The sequence below is a fragment of the Scomber japonicus genome, chromosome 3, assembly GCF_027409825.1.
Source record: "Scomber japonicus isolate fScoJap1 chromosome 3, fScoJap1.pri, whole genome shotgun sequence".
Classification (NCBI taxonomy): Eukaryota; Metazoa; Chordata; class Actinopteri; order Scombriformes; family Scombridae; genus Scomber; species Scomber japonicus.
In genome coordinates this window covers 30,481,273-30,506,071 of record NC_070580.1, presented here as the reverse complement: position 1 = coordinate 30,506,071, position 24,799 = coordinate 30,481,273, and the positions used below count along the sequence as shown (strand labels likewise).

The 24,799-nt window shown below is 37.6% G+C and overlaps 2 protein-coding genes across 2 annotated transcripts; both read right to left on the bottom strand.

Moving 5' to 3' along the window:
- Positions 1-214: 214 nt before the first annotated feature.
- Positions 215-11,386, bottom strand: hgh1 (HGH1 homolog (S. cerevisiae)). The gene is made up of 10 exons (XM_053316539.1): positions 11,257-11,386; positions 9,130-9,252; positions 6,665-6,803; positions 5,865-6,002; positions 5,084-5,235; positions 4,479-4,579; positions 3,891-3,989; positions 2,714-2,805; positions 2,486-2,608; positions 215-992 (listed from the first exon to the last, which is right to left on the bottom strand). Exons 2-10 carry the CDS (start codon positions 9,237-9,239, stop codon positions 753-755), a joined length of 1,194 nt encoding a protein of 397 aa, XP_053172514.1. The 5' UTR covers positions 9,240-9,252; positions 11,257-11,386; the 3' UTR covers positions 215-752.
- A 2,737-nt stretch (positions 11,387-14,123) lies between these two features.
- zgc:153675 (uncharacterized protein LOC768179 homolog) lies at positions 14,124-20,904 on the bottom strand. The gene is made up of 3 exons (XM_053316575.1): positions 20,588-20,904; positions 18,090-18,177; positions 14,124-15,832 (listed from the first exon to the last, which is right to left on the bottom strand). The coding sequence occupies exons 1-3, from the start codon at positions 20,594-20,596 to the stop codon at positions 15,546-15,548; spliced, it is 384 nt and encodes a 127-aa protein (XP_053172550.1). The 5' UTR covers positions 20,597-20,904; the 3' UTR covers positions 14,124-15,545.
- Positions 20,905-24,799: the final 3,895 nt, after the last annotated feature.

Below are 24,799 nucleotides of genomic sequence, written 5' to 3'. Positions count from 1 at the left end.
TCCATTTTGTGACATTTTATGTATTTTACTTACTTGCCTTTTGTATTTTTATTATTCATTTATTTTCAGTTATATCGTCATTTTATTTTTTTGTTTTCATTTTATTATGATTATTATTCGGCATGGTATGAATATGTTCATATACGGTAATTTATTTTTTTTGTGCTGTTGAATGATGATGATGATTGTTGTCCTTTAAATCCCAATAAAAAAAAAGAATAAGATTTTCTATATTTTTCTTATTGTTAATAAATCTTATGAATGAATCTGTATTGTGTGTGTATTCAAACCTCACATATCTTATTCTTCTGTGCTGCAGACTATTTAAAACACATCAATGAGCCACACTATTCTGTTCTCTGTGACTATTCATTCAACCTGATTTGCTTTCACTTTAGTTTAAATACACTTTCAACACTGAATATGATCATTCGGCTCTGATCATGAGATTTAGTGACAATAAGAAAAATACAGAAGCGGCCTCATCCTTCAAACTCCATCGTAGTCGCAGCTTGTGACAGAACAGAAAACACTCTTCCTTCCTTTGTATCATTACTCACTTTCTCGCCCGCTGTGACATCATCACTCCGTCTGCGAACCAGCTGATAAATGTCACCGAGCAGCGCGTCTCTTCCTGTAAACGTCCCGTCCCGTCTGACTAAAGCTGTAAAATGAAACTGATGACCGAATGACAAAAATCCACCTGAAGGCAGAAATGTTACAAAAAGTCTAAAACAGGTTTTTTTTTTTTTTTATCGTGTCAGTCCTTCCTGTTGTTCTCTGTCCGTCTCCTCTGGAGCACTGTTCTCCTTCTCCGTCTCCTTCTTCTTCCTCTCCTCTTCCTTTTCCTCCTCCTCTATCCTCTTCTGCTCTTTCTCCAGCTCCTCTTGTTCTTTGGCGTCGGCTTGCTTCAGTTTGTCCTCCACGTCGTCGGGGATCTCCACCTCCATCAGGTTCTCCATGCCCTGCTCCGGCTCGTCCCCGATCAGCACCTGCAACGAGAGGAGGAGGAGACGGAGGGATCAGACTACATCCTGACAAACGCAGCTGACGTTTTGACTTTATAGTATAATAATGGGTTTTATTGTTCGTTATATGATGATTTAAGAGCTGCACTTTCTAGTAAATTAATTGTGATTCATTTCAGATGATTTCTTCTCGATGATGATTAAAAAACTGGAGTTGTGTTTTAGGAAGTAAACATTTATTGTGGCAGATTATATTTGTAGAGCTTTTTCTTTGTAATGTAATGTTTTAATTTAGGAAGTTATGTTCTTGTCTGACAAATGTTTCATCTCCTTTTGTGTCTTATAAAGATTATAGGGACTGTAAACTTGTACATGACACAACAACTAACTAACTACGTAACTAACTAACTACAGTGATCAAATGCATATATGAATCCAAAAAACTTGGGACAGGATCTTTTTTCTTTTTCTTTTTTTTTTTACAAATGCTGTTTAAATTATTCACTTATAGCAATCAGGTCCACTTACAGTGTTCATTTTAGGTCACAATAGGTGACTATATATATGGGAAAAAAATTAAAACTACAGTAATTAGGAGCGCCCTTGTGATCGGGTTAGGGGACATCTCTGCCAGTTACTATCTAAATAAAGATAAAAGCACAAAATAAATCTATATTAAAAAAAAACTACAGTAATTATTATATATGTACTTAGTGGCTGCAGCACCATTATTGCCTCTTAATAACTTGTCTGCTTTCAGCTAGTAATCTGAGGCTGCTGCATTGGAAAAAGAATGTAATCTCTTAATGTAAAACGTAGTCTCCTCAAAGCTAACCACAAACTGCCAAAAAGGAGCCAGTGTTACAAGTGTTTGAAAAGGACTGTACTGTATTTTCAAACAGTCAATAAAATTCATTAAGTAGTGAAGCAGTTCATTTCATCCATCGTCTGCTGCTGTCTGGGTCGCGGTGGCATTAAGCTAAGCAGTGTAACCCAAACATCTTTCTCCCCAGTAACGCTCGTCAGCTCCTCCTGGGGGACATATATATATATAATCCCCCCCAGTGTATTTTGGGTCTACCCCGGGGGTCTCCTCCCAGTTGGACGTGCCTAGAAAACCTCTAAAGGGTTCTAAAGGAGTATGTTCGTGTAATAAAATAATAATAATCTCTCCTTTATAGTGATCAATTTGACCCGACTGGACTTAATCTCTATTATAACTAACTTCAATTAATTTAATGAACATGAAAAACACCTGGACCCTAAAACTGAAGGGTCTAACTAGAATTCAGCCTTTATCAATTTTATTATTTATAGCTTTTTCTACTGTAAAATGTCAAAAGAGCTGCAATGATTATATTCATTATTAATTAACCTGCAGATTATTTTCTCAATTCATTGTTTTATCTAAGAAAAGGTCAAAATATTAAGTTGGATTAGAGAAGCTGCAACCTGACAGTATTGGGAACGACCGTATGAGATTCACAGTCTGGTTTCAGAAGCTGGATCCTTCCTACCTGGACCAGTTTCTCACAGGCTGCTCCAACGTGGACGTCTTTCTCCCAGAGGTGGAACTCTCTCAGGATCGGATAAGCGTTCTTGTCTTTTAGCGTCTGCCGGCCAGATTTGGTTGCTGTCAGCTACGCGAGAGAGAGACAGAAGCAGGGAAGAGTTCAGTATAGAAAAGTGTGTCCATAAGTCTATATTTGTTTCTCAGTGTTTGATGTTTTTTTTTTTTTTTGTACCAGAAAAAGTGTTTCCAGCAGCATCTTTCTGATGTCGGGGTCTTCTTCTCTCTTCTTGTCCTCTGGGAGGTACTGCAGGTCCACGGGCAAACCTGAACATCACATAACCATCAACCATCAACCTTTAACCTTTAATATTAACTGTTACTGGATAAAATTTAAAGTTTGCCTACAGGAGAAGCTGAGCAGGTTTGTAAAGAGATTCATGGCTGAGCAAGATGACTCTAAATGAAGCAGGTTTCACTCCACAGATGAGACGACTTCATTCTGCTTTACTCTCTAATATATTTATGTAGCTACTCGTCAGTTAGACATGAGGGTTTTCTCTTGCTGTGGTTTGTTACGTACTGCATTTTCATAAAGATGGAGGACTCATGAAAGAAATAAGAAAAGTCAAAAGATTATGTTTTGTCTTCTTTCTCCCTTTTATAATTTGTTTTGTCAATCATTATTTATTACTCATGATTGTATTTAGTTTCTTTGATGTTAAATAACGTCTCCTCGTGTTTCAGTGTCTGCTGATATGACAACATATTAAATACAAAAGAAAAAATATTCTACTGAAGCCTGAAGTCTGTTTTTTATATAAGTATTATGTTATTGTGACTCCTCGGGTTGAATTATAAAAGTTCAGGTAATGTGAGAGCGACACCAATCAAACTTTTGACAAAATGTGAGTTTATCTATTACATGTTTGTCTAGTCTGGGAGAGGGAGTTTCCTTTTTACATGTTAAAAATGACACCAATAATCCCTCCCCCCTCCTCCCCTCCCAGTCTACGTTACTTCTGTCTGGCTGCACAGATGCAGGACTTTAAAATAGAACCAGTACCTGCTTTTTGTGCCTTTCCTAATACTCCTTACAGATGTGTGTATATGCATTAGTGTGCTCATATACAGTATGCACATAATAGTAGAGATACAGGAAAAGGCATCAATTTATATTTATGACTGTAAATGTGCATCTTTTTATTATCAGTCATGATAATAAAAAGTCATGCAAATTGTGGTTTACTGTTCATTTAACCATCAGTGTTTCCATTTCTGTTTTGTTAAGTATTGTTGCTGCTTGTAGAGGCTCGCTGTGACTTTACACTAGAAACACTTCATGAATGCAGTTCAGTTAAAACGACACAGACTGAAAGAATTAAAACAGCTATTATAAAACACACGCTCACCTTCATTCTCCTCTTCACTCAGCTCCTCTGGACCGGCCAGCGGCAGCAGCAGGAAGGGCAAGATGTCCACAGCGTCGCTTAGCAACCACTCATGATGGGCTGCACAGATTGGAGAAAGGTTTGGATCAGACGATACTGCTGGACTGCAGCTCAGTGAGGACATCTCAGGTATTTACAAAGACGTCACACACTGCTGAATCAGAATCAGGTTTATTTATGCAAGTAGGAATTTGCACACACAAGGAATTTGCCTTTGCCTGGTTTGGTGCATAACATACACACAAATACACCATATTGGAGGGACGTTGATGTCCGCACAGAGCCTACAGTACATGTGCGCTCTCTGATGATGAAATCTACACCACGCAGACCCTCGTGTACTCATGGACGTGGGAGGTATAATTAAAGGTTTAAGGTCCTGTGTGTGTCTTGGAGAGATGGACTCATTTACACCTTATATTCAAACATCTGGATCAAATGTTGAGAGAGTTGCTTCTTGGATGCTATTACATGTAGTTGTTTTGATATCCAGCTAATGACTCATGAGGCGCGTGTGTGTGTGTGTGTGTGTGTGTGTGTATATCTCACCATGGTCAAAGCAACAGTTGCGTAGAGTGCCTATGACTCCGCCCCTCCTCACCGCTGAACCCTGGTACTGAGTGAAAGCCAACAACCTCTGGATTACACACCTGCAACACACACACACACACACACACACACACACACACACACACACACACACACACACACACACACACACACACACACACACACACACACACACACACACACACACAACACACACACACATATATATAATTACTACATGCTGAAGCAGCTACAGGGTCAAAGGATGCCAATTTGTAGATTTCAGTTGAGCTACCTGTGAATATTAGGGGTGTAACAGCATGTGCATGTACCTCTGAACCATTCATTATGGGACATTCATTTAAGCTTATGACTTTCTTTGGTTCAATATGCTCGATGAACCAAATATTAGTGTTGATTTAATCATCACACATGCAGTAACGGAGGCAGGAAATGTGAAAAAAGGAATTTATAGAGTGTGTAGAGCTTTGCCAATTTTCACACCTGTGCACATCTGGCCAATTGTAGCTAAATAAAACAGACATGATTAACAGTGTTGAATCAGTTTTGAAAGGTTTAAAACATCAGCTCTTCTCCTTAGTCACCTGTCTTTGTCCAGCATGTAGTTTCTGGCATCGGGCAGCTGTGTCAGGTTGGACAGGAGAGGACCGAGATAGTGGAGCTTCGCCTTTTTGTTGTAACCTTCGGTGCAGAAGATCTCCACCAGCTGAGCCACACCAACTCCCTCCTCGAGGACCTGAAACAGGGAAGAAACACGTCATCTCATCCAGTAGATTGCTCTGATGGACTCGTATGGGATGAGCAGCTCACTGATTGATGGTGGAGTCGAGCTGTTAAAAGTGATTTTGAATTAAATATCGTATATTTAACAGGAAGACAGTGTAGTGAAGACAGCGGTGAGGTAATATGAGAACACTGTGGAGTCTCAGTTAATTATTATGCAGCAGAATAATGATAATGTTACAGCTTCTTGGTTTAAACAAGACTACAGAGCATTAGGAAAGATAATAAGTAATGTTTAGCAGTGTTTGTCTGTTTTCTGGTGTCTCGCTGTGATATAAACCATTAGAGTCAATATTTTTGATGTTTACTGTTATTTGTGCAGATTCATGTTGCTTTTCCGGTAATTACGCTCACACTAAAAGTACAAATGAGTGCCATTACAGCGGGATAAAGGGGGTAATTGGGTAATTTGAGTTGAGTAAAACAGCTCTGAATGAAGCTATGTGTACTAATGGGTTTGTTGGAATATTAATGGAGTATTAGACATTTGTGTATCCTCCTGACCTTTTATGTATTTACCAGCAGAAGTAGGTAAATATCTAAATGCCACCCATACAAACGGGATCTGTCACTGGGACGCACCTTGAACACAGTCTTGCAGGTTTTCTCATGGCGGGTCAGGTTGGACAGGATGGTGCAGATCTGATCAGAGAACAGGTACTCTGGATCCACGAGGTTCTTCAGCAACACCGGAAGAACTTTAACATCATTCACCAGCACCTGAACGAGACGAGAGCAAACACAACATAAACCCGTACCTGACATTAACCCTCCTGTTGTCCTCGAGTCAAGGAAGGATGGGAGGAGAGAAGGAAGGAAAGGAGGGAGGAAGGAAGGAAAGGAGGGAGGATGGAAGGAAGAAAGAAGGAAGGAAAGGAGGGAGGATGGAAGGAAGGAAAGGAGGAAGGAAGAAGGAAGGAAAGGAGGGAGGAAGGAAGGAAGGAAGGAAGGAAGGAAAGAAGGAGGAAGGAAGTAAAGAAAGAAAAAGGAAGGAAGGAAGGAAGGAACAGAGGAAGGGAGGAAAGAAGAAGGAAGGGAGGAAAGAAGAAGGAAACAAGGACAGAAGGAAGGAAGGAAGGAAGGAAAGAAGGAAAGAAGAAGGAAGGGAGGAAGGAAAGAAGGAAAGAAGAAGGAAGGGAGGAAGGAAGGAAGGAACAAAGGAAAGAAGGAAAGAAGAAGGAAGGAAGGAAGGAAGGAAGGAAGGAAGGAAGGAACAAAGGAAGGAAGGAAAGAAGAAGGAAGGAAGGAAGGAAGGAAGGAAGGAAAGAAGGACAGAAGGACAGAAGAAAGGAAGGAAGGAAAGAAGAAACAGTGAAAACAGACAGGGTTACTATGAGTTATTCATTTAGACCCGACTCTGCTGTTCGGTCAAGACTGCTCACCTGGTGCAGCGTCTCGTCAGCTGACAGGTTGATGATGACGTGAAAACAGTCCTTCACTATCGCAATAGAGGGGTCAGAGGTCAGCGCAAACAAGGCAGTAAGTATGTCAGGTTTAGTGCGGAGGAAGCGGCAGCCATCTCTGAAAAACAAACACATGAAAAGACAAATGAGCTAGTGTGGGAACTTTAAGTGACAGAGTACAAGGATGTAAATCTCTCTAAATAAGTTCTGCAAACATCAGCGAGGAGCTTTTCTCCCCTGTGTCAAACATGTAAACACTGTAACATGAAAACTACACTTTATTCAACCATTAAGTCTTCCAAGTTCACTCTGACATTCCAATTTGAGTAAATGTTTTTATTTGAATTTCGAATTTGTTCCAACTGCAATATCATTCTAAAATCTGTTCATTCAAGTATATCATCATTCAGGCAACACTTATAATACTCTTAAACATAGCAATACTATTTTTATATTTGCAATTGTTTTTATTTCTTATGTACTTATTATTATTATTATTAATTGTTTTACTGATGCTCTTCTATTTTTGCTATCCACTTAGTGCTTTAAAATCAGTTTATTCAACCATTAACTTTTCTGACATTCCAATTTGAGGAAATGTTTTTATTTGAATTTCGAATTTGTTCAACTGCAATATTCTTTTTTCATTCTAAAATCTATATAGTATATAAGTATATTATCATTCTGACAACACTTATAATACTCTTAAACATAGCAATAGTATTTTTATATTTCCAATTGTTTTTATTTCTTGTGTACTTATTATTATTTTTACTGATGCTCTTCTATTTTTGCTATCCACTTAGTGCTGTAACACTGTAATCTTGGGACCAGGCAAGGCAAGGCAGTTTTATTTATATAGTGCATTTCATACACAATGGCAACTCAACGTGCTTTACATAAAACAGAAAAACATGTAATTTGAGAAACATTAAAACATACAATTATCCCTCCCCCCACCCCCCAAATAATAAAAACAAAGTACAGAAAAATAGAAAGAGAGAAATAAAATGCTAGAATAGAGCATTAAATATAAGATTGCAGCATAAAATAATGATTAGCTTTAAAATCATTAAAAGGACATAGAGTGCAAATGAAAGATTAAAATGTAAAGTGCTTTAAAATAAGAGCTCAATCATAAGCAGCTCAGGAGAAGAGAAGAGTTTTTAACCTGGATTTAAAAATGATTTCAGTTCTGCTGGTAGTTTGTTCCAGTTGTGTAAAAGCTGCTTCATCATGTTTAGTTTGAACTCTGGGCTCAACTATCTGGCCTGAGTCAGTAGATCTCAGAGCTCTACTGGGTTTATATTCTATTAACATGTCATTCATGTATTCTGGACCGAATAAAGGATTCTTTTTTATCTTATCTTAAATTTAGTTCTTCCTAAAAACCCCCCCACATTATTAGTGATGCATTTCCATCATTACACCTTACCCATAATTACCTAACAAAAGCTTTTCAAAGCCTCCGCCCAGTTATGCGACAGTTCAGTAAAACCTGCTTTAAAGATCCTGTGTGTCGAGTCTCACCCTCCAGACCTTTCAGACTGTCAGACAGCAACGATCCAACTAAGTTCATTTATTGTTCACACTGTGTGAAATGCCCACAATAACTCTTGGTCACACAACCTGCGTCAGACTGTGTGATAACAGTTTGAGGCTGTCAGACTGTGTGCTGAATGTGTGGTGAATCATAACGCTGTGATGTAAGTGGAAAGAGTAAGTGAACTCAAACACGTCATTAGTCTGTGTCATCCATCTGTGCTGCTCATGGTTTAATAAATATGCAGCAAAGTCTTTTTCCTTTCACCTCTCTTGATTTGATCTTTGTATGCCGTGAATATATTTCTCTCTAAACTTTATTTAGAAAAAACTGCACTTGGACAAATGTCATGTCAGCGAGCGTATTCTGTGTCATTTTATGTTGTTTTCTGATTGGTTGGTTTCTAGATGTGGGTCATAGCAGCTGACACGTTGTAAGAATTTAGTCTTAATTTTGCCTCAGGCTTTGTTTGGTCACTAAAGCTTCAATTCGGTCATCGATCTGTGGTTGAGTCTCGCAGTGTGATCCAAGAGCCTCGTCATGGATTCATGATCAAAGACTTTGCTGTGTTTCTCTCAGGATCGTCAACTTTCATCTCGGACAGCCGCATGTTGTAAAGTGGCCTTAAAAGACATGTTTTAGTGTATTTGACTGTCATCTCTGATATGAAAACAGACATCTGTAATGTGTGTCCTGCTCGTAGTTTAGTCAAACAGTCTCAATGCACTGTGGAGAACCTCTCCTGTCTACCAACATGTGGATCTCACTGTGAGGCAGCAGATGAAGTGCCAGTCTGGTCTCTTCAAGGGTTAGTTTAGTGTTTGTATCAGAGCAGTGAGCAGAAACATACTGAGAAGCTTTGTTTACTAAAGGAATAATTCCCTCCTCCTCCTCCTCCTACCTGTTTCCCGACAGTCCCAGGAAGTATTCGGTGGCGTGACCTTTGACATCAGGCCGTGTGTTGGGTGTCAGGAAGGAGAGCAGCTCTGCAGCCTCAGAATCACTCAGCATCTTCAAACTGTGACTGAAAAACAGCAAAAACAACCACAGCCAACATCAGCACAGAGAACAGTATGATGAACTGATACTGATCTGAAGTCAGTAAATAAAACAAACTCAGCATGAAAGAAAACCATAATATTATTACATATAAATAATAAATGGACTCTTCTTTTTTCTACCATAGTATCCATCGCTGCTACAGTCTGATAAGAGACTCAAACACAAGCTTGCATTAAGATGCATTTAGGTGTTAAAGTCTGCATTAGATTGATAAGTTTTATAAGCAATTAAAACTTAAAGAGAAAAATAAACTAGACTGAAACTAAAATAAAATAAAACTGAAGACGTGTGTTAGAGCAGCATGTTACTGTTGTAGCTGCTGGAGGTGGAGCTAGTTTACACTACTTTATATACAGTTAGCTAGTTTACACTACTTTATATACAGTTAGCTAGTTTACACTACTTTATATACAGTTAGCTAGTTTATACTACTTTATATACAGTTAGCTAGTTTATACTACTTTATATACAGTTAGCTAGTTTATACTACTTTATACACAGTTAGCTAGTTTATACTACTTTATATACAGTTAGCTAGTTTATACTACTTTATATACAGTTAGCTAGTTTACACTACTTTATATACAGTTAGCTAGTTTATACTACTTTATATACAGTTAGCTAGTTTATACTACTTTATATACAGTTAGCTAGTTTACACTACTTTATATACAGTTAGCTAGTTTACACTACTTTATACACAGTTAGCTAGTTTATACTACTTTATACACAGTTAGCTAGTTTACACTACTTTATATACAGTTAGCTAGTTTATACTACTTTATATACAGTTAGCTAGTTTATACTACTTTATATACAGTTAGCTAGTTTACTCTACTTTATATACGGTTAGCTAGTTTACACTACTTTATATACAGTTAGCTAGTTTACTCTACTTTATACACAGTTAGCTAGTTTATACTACTTTATATACAGTTAGCTAGTTTACACTACTTTATATACAGTTAGCTAGTTTATACTACTTTATATACAGTTAGCTAGTTTACGCTACTTTATATACGGTTAGCTAGTTTATACTACTTTATATATAGTTAGCTAGTTTAGTCCAATGGTTCCCAACATAGGGGTTGAGGCCCTCCAAAGGGTCAGCAGATAAATGTGAGGGCTGGTGAGATGATTAATGGGAGAGGAAAGAAGAAAAAACAAAGTGCTGATACACAAATGTGTTTTCAGTTTTTGGGCTTTTTCTCTAATCTTTGATGTTGAAATATTGGATCATTTGAACATTAAACCATAACATGAAACCATATGAGAAGTTTAGAGGGAAAAATCACTATTTGGTGGAGCTGTTAACAAGTCATAGACATCTGAACTATAACCCTGACTACACACTGCTGTTTGTAAAATGATTGGTTTCATCTTCAACAATGTGTTGTATTTTAAAAGCTTGTTATATTATCCATTGTGTCAAATCCTCATCTGAAAAGTAACTCAAGCTGTCAAATAAATAGAAATAGAGTAGAACAAGTACAATATTTCCCTCTGAAATGTAGTGGAAGTACAGTACTTGAGTAAATGTACTTAGTTACTTTCCACCTCTGTACACTCAGTATATTAAAGCTGACATAACATTCAAAGATGTGAGTAAACAGCTGATATCTGTATCATTAAGAGCTCAGTTTAAATGCCATAATATTAAATAAATGAAGACACTGTAAAGAGTAAAGTGTGTTTTAAACAAAGCTCAGTCCACCCTGATGTTTACTTTAGCACACAGAGCTAAGTTAGCATAGTTTATTGTCATGTTATAGGTTAAATACACACCAGCTACACAAGGTAAAGTTAAATTATAAGCTATTGAACCTAATTTACTTCTCACACATGGACAAAGTGCATTAATTTTACCACAAAATCACAAGTAGACAGTCCAGGTTTGACACATGCTTTAGTTGAACCCTTCAGTCAAGTTATCCATGTTTGTTTTTCCATTATAAAATCATCTTACCTTAAATTAGTTATAGGGTTTGTCCAGTTTTTATATCACTGTTATATTTAGTCTATATTTTTCTAACATAACACATCATGTAATCGCAGTTAAAGCACATGTGGACAGCCAGTAACTTCAACCAATCCAGGCCTGTCTTTCTATACGGTAACCCTAGATGGGACATATCGCGAGATTTGAACACGCAGTTCATTTCGTATGCGCGTTGTTTGACATTGCGCCATATAGTTATGTTTAATATCGGTAAAAGATCATAGTTAAGGTCTGGTTAAATTTAGACAGGAAAGCACTTGGATATTTTAAGGAAAAGTCTTGGTTTGAATTAAAATTACAAATCTCGCGAGATCCTTCGCAACTCTAGGGTTACCATTTAACCATGACCCCTAAGCCACGCCTTTATTCCGGGTTACTTTCTTCTTTTTCTGTCATATAAAGGTTCCCCATGCACGTTACCGCCATCTAGTGTTTGACAGCCACAGTTTGCAGTTTGAAGCTTGTTGATAATCTTCCAAAACTGATTTTGAGGACATGCTGTAAGGGAAAGGCAGTTACTTTTCCCTTCTTAACTCACAGATTTCTGAGGATACACCAGTCACCTTTTGATGTTAGAGACATATATATACATGTGCAATAATTAATAATGCAGTTAATATATTTTCATATATAGGGACAAGATGCAGGAAGTGTTATAATTGTCCCCAGTCTCCTTTACTATCACAAACCAGCAGAAACAAACATGACAAAACCCTTAAATAAGTTGTGCATAGTCACTATTGTTGCAAAAGGAAGGGTAAATGTCCTTCAGTGTCTTATATTAAATGCTAAAAGGAAGTGGCCACACACCAAATAGAGATGTAAATGATGTTTTTATAGACATGTGTTCCTTTTTATGCGTAATTTGTTTATATTTAGGTTATCATAAGGCCTTCCTATGGTGTTACTTGAACTTTATTGTGCTCAGTAATGAAGCAACAGTTTCCAGCTATGTGTGTTGGACAGTTGTTTAATAAAGCATTCAGGCAATCCTCTTTAACTCAGGTATTTATCACACATATACACATATATTGCATGAGGTGGATACCAAACCAGAGCTGAAAGAAGAGAAAAGATTGGGCTTATATTCATCAGGTGGACACAAATAAGACTCCTGCTGGATGAGGAAGTAAGCAGCTATTTGGTAATACTTTTAAATTAAAAACTACTTAAAACTGAGGTGATATCCACACAGTGCAGCTTATTCTTTAGTGAAAATCAGTAAGAACGTATTAGTTATTAAAGGTACCTCGTAAAATAAATAATTTAACATCTTGTGGCACAATGGGGCATGTTTGTATCTTTTTCTTTTTTGCTGTTATTGACATTTTTGTATTTATTTGAAAGTTTCTTGAAAGTGCAGAGAATCAGGAATCAGGGGTAGAAAGATGTGTGAGAAAGTGTTTTTTCATTGAACTTTCTGTCCTGCTTCAAATACCTTTTGATTGTCAAAAAACAAGGCCAAACTCTGCAGAATAGTCAAACTTGGCAGTGTAATATCAGGCTGTAAAACAACACTCGTCAGCTTATTATCATGACAAAGCTGTTGAACGAATGGCGGACAAAATCTTGTAGGATTTGCATAATCCCCTGAATCATCAACTCCTGCCTTCAATAGACAGAGCAAATAAAAATATCTATTAAATAAATCCTTCATCCCAAGAACACACATACATCAGAGAAACTTGTAAATAATGGACATGATGCCAATATAGTTTAGCATCTCACATACCTGGCACTTTACTTATTAAATTGCTCTTACTGTACATTATTTAAATTCAATGTTAGGAATTTCCTTCTTGCTTTTTTTCAGGAAATAAATGACTATCATGGGGCTGAACATGTGGGTTTGGTGGTTAGCACTGCTGGTCTGATACCTGGCTGAGGGGCAGGGCCTTCCCGTGTTGCTGTTTACACGTTCTCCTCATACTTGCATTGGTTTCCTGCGGGCGCTCTAGTTTCCTTCTATTGTCAAAAATGTGTCTGTTCTCCTTTCCTTGATTAAGGCAGAAACACAGAAGTGGGGTTGATCCCTGGGCGCTGCACAGTAGCTGCCCACACTGCTCCTAATGCTCAGGCTACTGGGTTAAAGGCAGAGACTGAACTTCACTGATAAATGAAGTACCTTTGATTGTCATGCAAGTTAAAGAAATTTATGCTTTTGTGCAGCAAAAAAAGTTGTTTTGATTTGAATAAAATGCACTCAACATGTTTGTTAGACCTCAAGCATAGACACAGTGTGCTCTGGTGCTCAACACTGAATGTAAGCAGAAACTTTGCTTAGAAAAAAACTACAAATGACACCTTTAAAGTTTACAGGATGCCCCAAAAAGCACATTAAAAATAAATGCAGTGTTTATAGTTCACTGTGGGTTGTTGTAGCCCGTCAAACTAGTTGCCCACTGCTCTTAATACTCAGGCTACTGGGTTAAAGACAGAGGCACTGTACAACTGTATGTGTGACAAATGAAGTCACTTTGATTGTGGTGCAAATTAAATAAATGTATGCTTTTGTGCAGCAAAAAAGTTGTTTTGATTTGAATAAAATGCACTCAACATGTTTGTTAGAGCTCATGCATACACACAGTGTGCTCTGGTAGAAACTTTGCTTAGAAAAAAACTACAAATGACACCTTTAAAGTTTACAGGATGCCCCAAAAAGCACATTAAAAATAAATGCAGTGTTTATAGTTCACTGTAGGTTGTTGTAGCCTGTCAAACTTCTCTATCTACCCCCATTTCCTGCTTATAGGCTTCACAATGTAAAAGACAAATATGCTTAAAAATAAACCTTTATAAATAAAACACACAATGACACAGACAGCAGGACAGACTCCAGTCAGAATATCAGATATACTTAACTTCCCAAACTACTTTATTTATGTACTGAAAAAAGGAAAAAAAACACATACAAGACATTCACATAGTTAAGTCCCATCAGCAACAGCATCCACTCACTCCAAATGTTGCATTGAAATGTTGATATTGCATATAAACGTTCACAAATGTTGCCTCCAAAAAACCCAGTGACGTGTTAACCCTCCGTGATTAAAAAAGGTTCAACAGTTCAACATTTTACTGACTGAGCAGTTCAGACAACATCGGGCACTTTTCTTCTTCTTCTTCTCACACACATACGCAACCGTCAATGAAACAAAAAAAGCTGCTGAAACTGTTCTTCTTAAATCTTTAAAACTCAACTTTAAATGTCCGACACAGCATTTATTATTTTTATTTTTTTTAAACATTTCATTTCATACGTACTGAAAAGAAAAAAACAAAAAAAACATTTCAACATTTCAAACAATAACGTAGCTGTGGAACAAAACCAAAAAAAAAAAAAAAAAAAAAAAAAGAAAAAAGACCTGAGCCCAGTGTTGGTGTTCTTGTGAGTGTGTCTACTACAGTCTTCAGATATGCATTTAAGAGAAGTGTTCTTACATGCAGATTCAAGGCTGCTGGGGTATAAAAAAAACAAACACCGTGCCACCGGGCTCTTCCGAACGATAAAGAAAAAGGTCAGGCATAATGAAGGCTAACTGTGCCCTGAAGAACGCTTTGCTGATCCCTCGCTTTTATTAAACGCTGAAACATTTCATTCTTCTCTCACAGATTTCAATATTACTTCAATACCATCGAGAAAAAAAAGAAGGAAATCAGCATTTTAACCACCAAATGTGTGTAAAGATTGCAAAGAGAGAGAGAGAGAGAGGAGAGAGAGAGAGAGAAGACAGAAGACTGGAGCAGCCTCGGTCTGATTCGTAAACAGATAAAAATATTCAAGTCCACCACGTGCTGATGTGGATTCCAGTCCGTGTAATCTGCCTGGAGCCAGACATCCAAACCCAGTCCAGGTCACATGAGGGACTTTTTATATATATATATATGTATATATATGAAGCATTTTGGTGACTTAATGTTTCTTTCTTTGCTGGTGTTCCGGGTTGCCATGGTAACGCAGTACTACTGATATATTTTTATTTTTTTTAAAGGTATTTGAACATAGTATTTTTGCATGAGAGTCTCGATCTCGGCGTGGTGGGCAAGAAGACTACGTTCAAGACCGAGAAAAAGGTATCAGAAGGCACCTGTGGACCCTTTTGGGAAAGTCTTGATTGGCAGACAGTAGAACAAGCTGACAGCCTCTCTTTGTTGGCTCAGGGTGGGGCATTTCCATCATCATCATAATCATTATCATCATCATCATCGTCGTCGTCACCTTCGCCGCCCACGCCGCTCCTCCTCCTCCTCCTCTTTCACTCGGCCTTGTCTTTCCTCTTGGCTGTGAACGGGACTTTACTGGCTACCGTCGAACCCACCGTGGAGACTCCGCCCGCCACGGCCGACACCCCTCCCTTCACCAGCCCCACTCCCATAGAGGGCACGGTGGTCACGGCCGACTTGGTGATCTCCAGACTCTTGCCGCCCACCCAAGCCACCCCTCCCACAGCGGCACCCACGACGCCCTTGGTGACGTTGAAGAGGCCGCCGGTCACTCGCCACATCATACCCGGAGCAGGAGCTACGTGGTCCTTACCGGTGTCTGAAAACACATCAAACAGACATGAAATATTAATGTAGGCATGTTTTTCTACTGTCATACATGTACGCCTGCTTTACTGGACGATGAAGATAAGACGTGTTGTTTGATTTGTCAACTATCTCGATCAATAACGGGCGATCAACAGGATTACTGGCTTCATTAGAGCGACTGTCAGCAAGGAAATAAATTAGGGCTGTCAGCGTTAACGTGTTAATCGCGATTAGATTAATGCAATCCATAACGCGTTATTTTTTTTAAATCGCATTTTAATGTTGCAAGCCTTTTTGTCCCTTCTACTCCCCCGTAGACGGCTCCTCTAGCTGTAGCGCTATGCTTTGAAGTGACCTCCTGCAGTAAACCTACCGCGCTGATGGAAAGTAAGAGAGCTACTGGACTTTTGAACGGCTTGTTTAACTTTAAAAAACTTCGAGACGGTTCAGTTGACAAGTCAAAAGTAAAATGCAACCTGTGTCAAACGGAGTTTAACTACTACATCGAGTTTGAGTTAGCACCTCCACGCTAAACACCCAGGTGCAGCCAAGCGAGCCTCAGCTCCACCAAAGGACCATTTTGGAGTGTGGGAGTCGCAGCAGAGCCGTGATCGATTCCCAGTTAAGACACTCTGGTAAGAAATGCTTTACATTATGGGCGTAAAACTGCCTTGAAATGTAAAATAACATTTTTTTTAAACATGCAATTCAAAACGCGATTAACTATGGAAATTCTGCGATTAATCGCGATTAAAAAAATTAATTGTTTGACAGCCCTAAAATAAACTAAATGAATCAATAAATAAAGACAATGCTGTTTTCTTCTTGTATATTCATCATGAAGCTTACTTTAAAAAGGATAGGATTTAGTTCCCTTTGGCTTTATTAGAAAGTCCATCTTCCTCTCCTAATGGCCGGTATGAGCAAGAGAAACCTGTTTCAATGTTCATTTGGACACTTGAGTGCCGTTTTAGGGTTAGGTTAAGGGTTACTTGGAAAATTGTGAACCCTTCCTTTAAAAGTGAAGGTATTGTTCTCCATTTTTTAGTTTTTGTCTGCCAAGAAATCGCATGAAAAGACCGATGCTTTGAGTTCCCTACACTATGTCTGTGATCCAACCCCATTGGTTCCAAATACGTAAATCTTAGCAACTGATACTCAAAGAGGAAGAAATGGGGATTTTTTGTGGGCAAGGAAATAAACTAAATGAATCTATAAATAAAGACTATGCTGTTTTCTTCTTGTCTACTCCTCATGAAGCTTACTTTAAAAAGGATAGTATTTAGTTCCCTGTTACTTGTATTTGTGAATACATCTTCTAATGGCCGGTATGAACAGGAGAAAACATGTTTCAGTTGGACTCCTGAGTGTGAAGGTGAAGGTATTGTTCTTCATTTTAGGTTTTTTGGGTTTTTGTCTGCCAACAAATCGCATGAAAAGACTGAGTTAAATTATATCTGTGATCCAACCCCATTGGTTCCTAATGAAGACGTAAATCTTTTAAAAAATAGATCACAAATATACAGTTAAAAAAAAAGGCTCAGTAGTTTCTTAAAACAGCTTGTCTCTAGTTCTTAGCAACTGATACTCAAAGAGGAAGAAACGGGGGATTTTTGGGGGACATTGTGGCTCATTGATGTGGGTTTTTTATAGTTTTTGGTCAACAATGGAGCTCTATGGGGATTAAGATATATCAGGCTTTGGACGCCGATATGTTTTAATAGAATCAGTTCTTTGTTGGTTTGGGTTTGCACGTGAGATTTGTTGACAGTAAGAAAAATCTGGATAACACCAGATTTATTTACAGTATTTATGATATTTATGATATTTGTGATGTTTTCTCCACCTCACTGACAAATGTGGTGAAATAAAAGCACATTTTGAGTTCAAATCAGTGAGTTGAGATTAAATTTCAGGGTTGCTTTTGGTGCTGGCCTGTAACACACACACACACACCATGATGGTCTGATTCACCTGGTGAGTAAGCTAATCTAAAAACAGAATTCGTCTTTATCCAATAAAGTATCGGCGACAGAGAGCAGCAGCAGCAGCAGCAGCAGCGGGGGATTAAATTGGGGCAAAGTGTCTGAATGTTGGACACAAATAGCAGGTTGGAGCTGTAACCACTCTTACACAAACAATCATATTCCCCTGACAAACCCACTATTTCTGAAATAGCAGCGGGCAACATGTGAGCTCAGATTGCACCATATTCCCTGCTGATGTGTTTCAGAGTTTAGACGCAGCCGGGGGAGTTCACAGCTTACCCTCTGCAGGCTGACTGGAGGCGGGTTCAGCTTCATCCGAGGCCACGCTGGTCCCTGGCTGGGGCTCCGTGTTAACGCTGTTCACATTCTGGAAAACAAGGGGGAAAAACACGAGGGTTTCTTTACTCTGAATGACTCAAACTTCACATAATTCAATACTTAACATGGCTGGGAATCAAACCTTAATACTGAAGTATGTGGATAAAATGTGCGTCCATGGCAACAAGTATCAAAAACTGTCAGCTGGTGAAAGTTGACATCAAATATCTGATCAGACTCATCAGATAGTTTCTAATTTAAATCATAATTTTGCCAGTTTTATGTATTTTATTTAACTTATTTAACATTTAAAAAAAGGAGCAGACCACCCATTCTAATAAGTGTGTTTCTTCATGTCATGATTAACGGTGTTGTGCAAGTGATAAAAATAACCCCAAATATGTCACAGTGATAATGATCAGGGTTATAGCTCAGCTCAAAACTTTGAGTGTATAAATTAACAACAGAAAACCTGCGTTACAAAGGATTTGAGGGTTTAACCGAAAGATGAGCTGTGGCATTATGTGAATTGTAGGATTCAGTGTTTGTGGGGTCCATGACTAAAGGACTAAAAGTATATCTTAATGTTAACCTGTCTTTTATTGGAAGTGTAATACTGAATCACTGAAGTGTCACTTTAATATCTGAGGAGGGTTTTTGTAGAAGTAGTACTGAAACTCAGGTGCTGATATTGCATTGCAAAAAATTATAAAACCCAGCGTACTTAGATGATGGTGTTGATAGGAAGGGACTTAGTCGATTAATAGAAAATGATTTGGCATCTATTTTAAGTTATATTAAAGGAACAAATACAACATTTCTGTGGTTTCAGCTTCTGAAATGTGAATATTTGCTCTTTTCTTTGGTCTAAAGGAAAAGTGGAGGCCATAAATGAAGTCCGGGAGTTCAAAGCGACCCTCTTTTAATCATGTCCAACATGTAAACTACAGATAGCTACTGTAGCTACACTCACTTATTCTTATCACTACAGTCTCACAGGTATTCGTTAAGATCAGTGTGTGCTGATGTTGGGTTGAGTCATTCACACCTGCTGCTCAAAGTAAACATCAAATGCTGATTTTTAAACCTGATAAATTTAAAAAGAGAAAACATAAAAAACATAAATCTTTAAAAGCGTGTTTGTCACTGTGAGGAGGAAAATGTTTAAAGCAGAATTACAGACTGAGCTCCGTCAGACTCGGACATGTAATTATCTGACAAACTTATCACACTCCAGAGGTAATGTATATTTTACTTATTTTTAACCCAAACTTTAAGACTGTGGTTTTGCTGTGTGTGTGTGTGTGTGTGTGTGTGTGTGTGTGTGTGTGTGTGTGTGTGTGTGTGTGTGTGTGTGTGTATTTGTTCGGACACATGTCACTATAGTTTCTTTTCTTTTCCTTTTCCTTTTTTTTTAAACTCACATATGGAGTGACAGCACAATGTGGCCTTTCACTCATGTTAGAGATTAAATATAATCAGACGGAGTGTACACAACGTAAATAACACGTGGCTGCCACACCGAACCCCGGCGAGAGATCAAACAGACCTTCATCATCACCCTCATCACACGTCATCATACTACTGTGGGTCAGTGATCTTAACCTTTGTGACTTATGACCCTTTAAATTAAGGCGAGTGTGTTTGCTGAGTGCACCAAAAACCATATGTACACATTTCACATGGTTGGTGTCAAAACTGTGTGAAGCAGTGGTTCTCAAAGTAAGGTCCGTGGCCCCCCAGGGGTCCCCAGCAGCTTATTTTCCCTCTAATTCCAACTTTAAGGAAGACAATGACAGTATTGATGACTATTTTTAGGTCATGGGTTTCATATAGTCTCTATAATTAGACATAAAAGCAAAAATCTGATCAGATGAGAGTTCATAATGTCAGTTTTGGGGTCTTTAAAATGTAAAAGTATCACAGCAACTAGTGTTAAGTATAATTTTCTTCAATATGACCATCACCCCACCCCCACTTATTTTCTCTTCTTCTTCTGACCCACCAACAGGCCCCCCCGAACACAAGACTACCACCCGACTGCTGCAGGCTATCTGTGTAAATCTGATAAATGTCAAATGTCGCAACATTTAGGGTGTAACAGACAAATGTGATGCACCTTAAAAAAACTGACCTGAATATATGAACATTTTGTCACAGTGTGAGTAACATTTGCAGGAAGCTGTGTGACGCCTCTCTTTAAATGTCACACACTACACAGTCAAATTACAGTTTTCCAGAGAAGTAGAAGAAGAAGCAAGATTATTATTATTTTTTAAAGAAGAGGACACATAAGAAAACCAGTTCACTCATATCACTACCACTGGAAACCACTCATATATAAACTACAACTAATTAAAATCCCATCATCACTCACACACACATACACACACACATATACACACACACAGTTTTGGTTAACCACATTTTAAGTCATGGGGATGCTGGTTAATCCTTACCTTCACCATTGTTCCCAGTAGTCTCTCCCACAAACACACCTGGCAGCAGAGAAACTTGAGACTGGTGCAGCTCCTGTTTCAGCCCAGCGAGCCAAACTGTGCTGCAGATTAAATAAAGCTGTTTTTCTCTCTGTGTGTGTTTCTGTCTGTCTGAGTCTGAGTCTGTGTTTCTGTTCTTCTTCTTCTTCTTCTGTTTCTCGCATTTAAATCTGCAGCTGCTTTTCTTAACTTCTCCTCTTCTCCACACAGTTTCAGGCAGAGCTACGCAGGTCTCTTTTTCACCCTGCTGGTTCTGCCGACGTGGCGCCTTCACACACACACACATACACGCACATACACACACTGAACACACACACACACGCACACACTGAATACATTGAACACACACACACTGAACACGCTGGACTTCCGCCCAAGACCTTAAAATTAAAGCCTTTATAAAATAAAGAGATATATTATTAAAACTTTGACTTTTCATCACCATATATGATTATGTTTTTTTTTATTTCTCACCTCGCCTTTGTTATGTAAAAATACGGAAGCCGAGAATGGCCATTATGTCGAAATCACACTCTCGAGTTAATTCATTTGTTATTTCGTATTTTAACAAAATAAGGTGATAAGAAATAGGATAATTTATCACGTAGGGTTAAATATTAAATAGTAAAATATTTATTTTTAACGGAACTTTGACTTTTAATTAACCAATATTATTAATATGATTTATTTTATATTTATTTATTTTAATATGTTTTTTATATCGATGCTTTTATCTTGTAGCACTTTGAGATTTGCTTCAAATGTAAAATGCATTACAAATAAAAAGTATTATTATTATTATTATTATTATTATTATTATTATTATTATTATTATTATTATTATTATTATTATTATTTATCATCATTATTGTATAGAAAAGAATGGATGGGCTGTGTTAGTATAATATAGAACCTGCATATGTGTGTTTACTGTAATATGTACTTAATATTAAGTATATGTGAAATATAATATATGTGAATCTCCTGTGAACTGCTTTGGCAACAATATTTTTTTGTTCATTTCATTAATAGTATTTGATATGATAGATAGATAGATAGATAGATAGATAGATAGATAGATAGATAGATAGATAGATAGATAGATAGATAGATAGATAGATAGATAGATAGATAGATAGATAGATAGATGTAGGGTTTGTGTATAATAACTTGAAGAAAAAGGTTTGATATTTGGAGCTTTAATCAGTTGCAACAGTTAAGATACCATCTATACATGCTGACATGGCACTTCTGATCTTTGATAAATTTTATGAGTAATAACTTTTTCACAGGTTTACAAATGTTGATTTATAAATACAAACTTTGGAAAACATCACTTTACAAGAGAACATTTTTTTATTGACCCTTATTTAGTATCACCATGTGAGACTTCAGTGTTTTTGGAGCGATACAATCTGGATGGAAGTGGAGGTAAAGTGCTGATGGAAACTAAAGAAGAATTTAAAGAAGAATTTGTGGACTTCTGATTTAAATAGCTGGGATGCTGTTAGTGGGTGTGCGTCCAGGGAGGGCTCCACAGCACCACAGCTGCCCCCCCATCCCCCCCAACACACACCACATTAAACTCTTTATATACATGGAAAACTAGGCTGGGCATTTCCTCTATACATTAACAAGCGGATGTGTTTTTTTCAGTATCCTTTCAAATGTTTGTGATACAATTATTGATACTGACAGCCATAGTTAGGAATGTAGGCTTGTTTCTCTCTCTCTTCAAAGGTTTCTTTTTGGGAGGGGGTCTTGGGTGGGTGAATATTGGGTTATACAAATACAACTTACATGACTTGATCTGTAAATTACAACAAACGTATTGCGTTACAGTAATGTTATTATTTTTTCAGCAACCAGTAGGATTACAAGATGTTATAATATTTCTTGTGATTAATTAATGTTCTACTGATGTCACGTAAAAACTTTCATATATCTGTGTTAAAAGTTTGAAAACAGAAAAGCATCTTTGGCTTATAGCAACATGACATTTTTTTGATGAGTTTATACACTTAAATACACGTCAATTGAGTTTTATGAATTGATATCGGAGGAGTGTGTCAAAAGTATGAAAATCAAGATGGAGATAAAAGGTTAACAGAGAAAGAGGACTCTCAGTCTTAATTCATATTAATATTCATCATGTTTAACCTGTGAGATCACTCTGAAATAAAACAAACTTCAACACAATCAATAAACTGTCCTCTCCTTTAATCAGGAATCAAATACATGACATCATTTTTTAACATCCACCATTTAAAGGTCGGTGTAGGATGATTCCTCACTGACAACTCAAGCACATTTACTCTGGACATTTATTTTGAAGGCAGGAAGTTACCTCTTCTGTGTGGTTGGTGTACAGCTCCAGCTCCGGATCCAGCTCTGGATCCTGAATCACCAGGAGCTACAACTGAATGTCTCTGTGTGCGATTACTGTGAATGTGTCTAATATTTGCACTCATAACCTGACATATGTTGAGCACATTTAGTCGCAGACATCTTGAACAGAGTCACACATGGACTGAAGTCATAAAGTTAGAAAATATATAAGAGTCAAAGGTCAAGGGTTGTATGGTGATGTTGGCAGCGACTTTTATTCACATGTAATAGAAAAGAATAATCTTAATTAACTTCATCATGGTCAGATTAACCTATTAGAAACCACATATTGACCCCCTACTCTCTACCACTGTCTGTCTATTGTTTATGTAATAATAATAATGATAATAGTAATAATAATACTATCAAAATTAGAGCTTACAAAGTGATTTACAAAAGACATAAAACATAAAATAAGAAGCAATGAGAATAATCAAGTTAATAGTGAGGATTTAAGGCAAAATGCAAGAACATGAGGAGCCTCAAATGAACATTAATGCACACAGATGAGTCATATCTGAGTGGATATCTGCCACCTTTAAAGTCTTTTTAGCATCAAATTCTCTTTTTGGTCGAGCTACACAATCTGAACATCCCAGATTAGTGCATTAAAGGATGGGTTAACAATTAAACAGCAGTCAGGTTTTCCTCGCTGTAATCATCCTCCTGGCTGTTAACACACATATTGTACCATCAGTTTCCTTATGAACGGGACTTTTGATGAATAATCTCCTGAAATACTGTAAGGAGAGTTGATTCAGAGTGAAAGTATGTTTGTAAAAGACGTTACAGTAAAGGAAGCAGTAGTGGAGGAAGTATCCAGATCCTCAAAAGATGGGTTCTGTCTTAAAACATCAGTCAGATCTTGATATGAATCACGACTGTAATCATTCCTCTTGCTCATACTTGCTATTAAAAGATCTACACAGTCATTTAAAAGATGATGTGAAGCTTATATGAGGCTTCAGCAGTCTGAGTCATATCAAGTGGATATCTGCCACATTTACATGGCTAACGGTTAACAACGGGCTCAACTCTTCACGACTGGCATGATGTTGAATTATTCCTTCGCCCAACTGATAAATTCAACAACCAAACCACTACTTCGTGCATATCAGTTATTAAACAGCTTGGACTCTTTCGCCAGCCCAGTTTTGGTTGTGCCATCCCATCCCTCTTGACGAAACTCAGCACTGAGGATGATCGGGCCTTCTGTTCCTCGCTGACCAGCTGAGGGCATCACAGACTACTGAGAGTTATAAAAAAGGATTTAAAACATTTATTTTAAGCAGAACCTTTGACTTTTAATTAAACTGGCTTGTTCCTGCTTTCATTTTTGTGATGTGTTATGTTAGTTTAAAAAAAAAAAAATCTGTCTTTTAATATTGATGATTTTACCTTGTTGCAGTTCAAATGTAAAGTGCATTATTATAAATAAATTCTCTCTTTCCTCTTTAATGTGCTTTCAGTGTATGTGATGGGGGCCAAAATCCACAGTGTGTTCACACAGTCATGTTGTGTAGAAATGTATTTAAAAGTTTATCTGAAGCTTACATGAGGTTTCAGCAGAGTTATAGCCATATCAAGTGGATATCTGCCACATTTACAGTCTTTTTAGCATCAAATTCCCTCTTTATGTTTCCCAGTTGAGCTGTGGTGGAAATATAGTAACAAAAAGAGGGACTTTGGCATTAAAAAAGATATCTAGTTGATCTGACTCATTCGACTGAAGCTTCATATTAGCTTCAGATAAACTTTTAGATACATTTTTGCACAGGAGGAGGA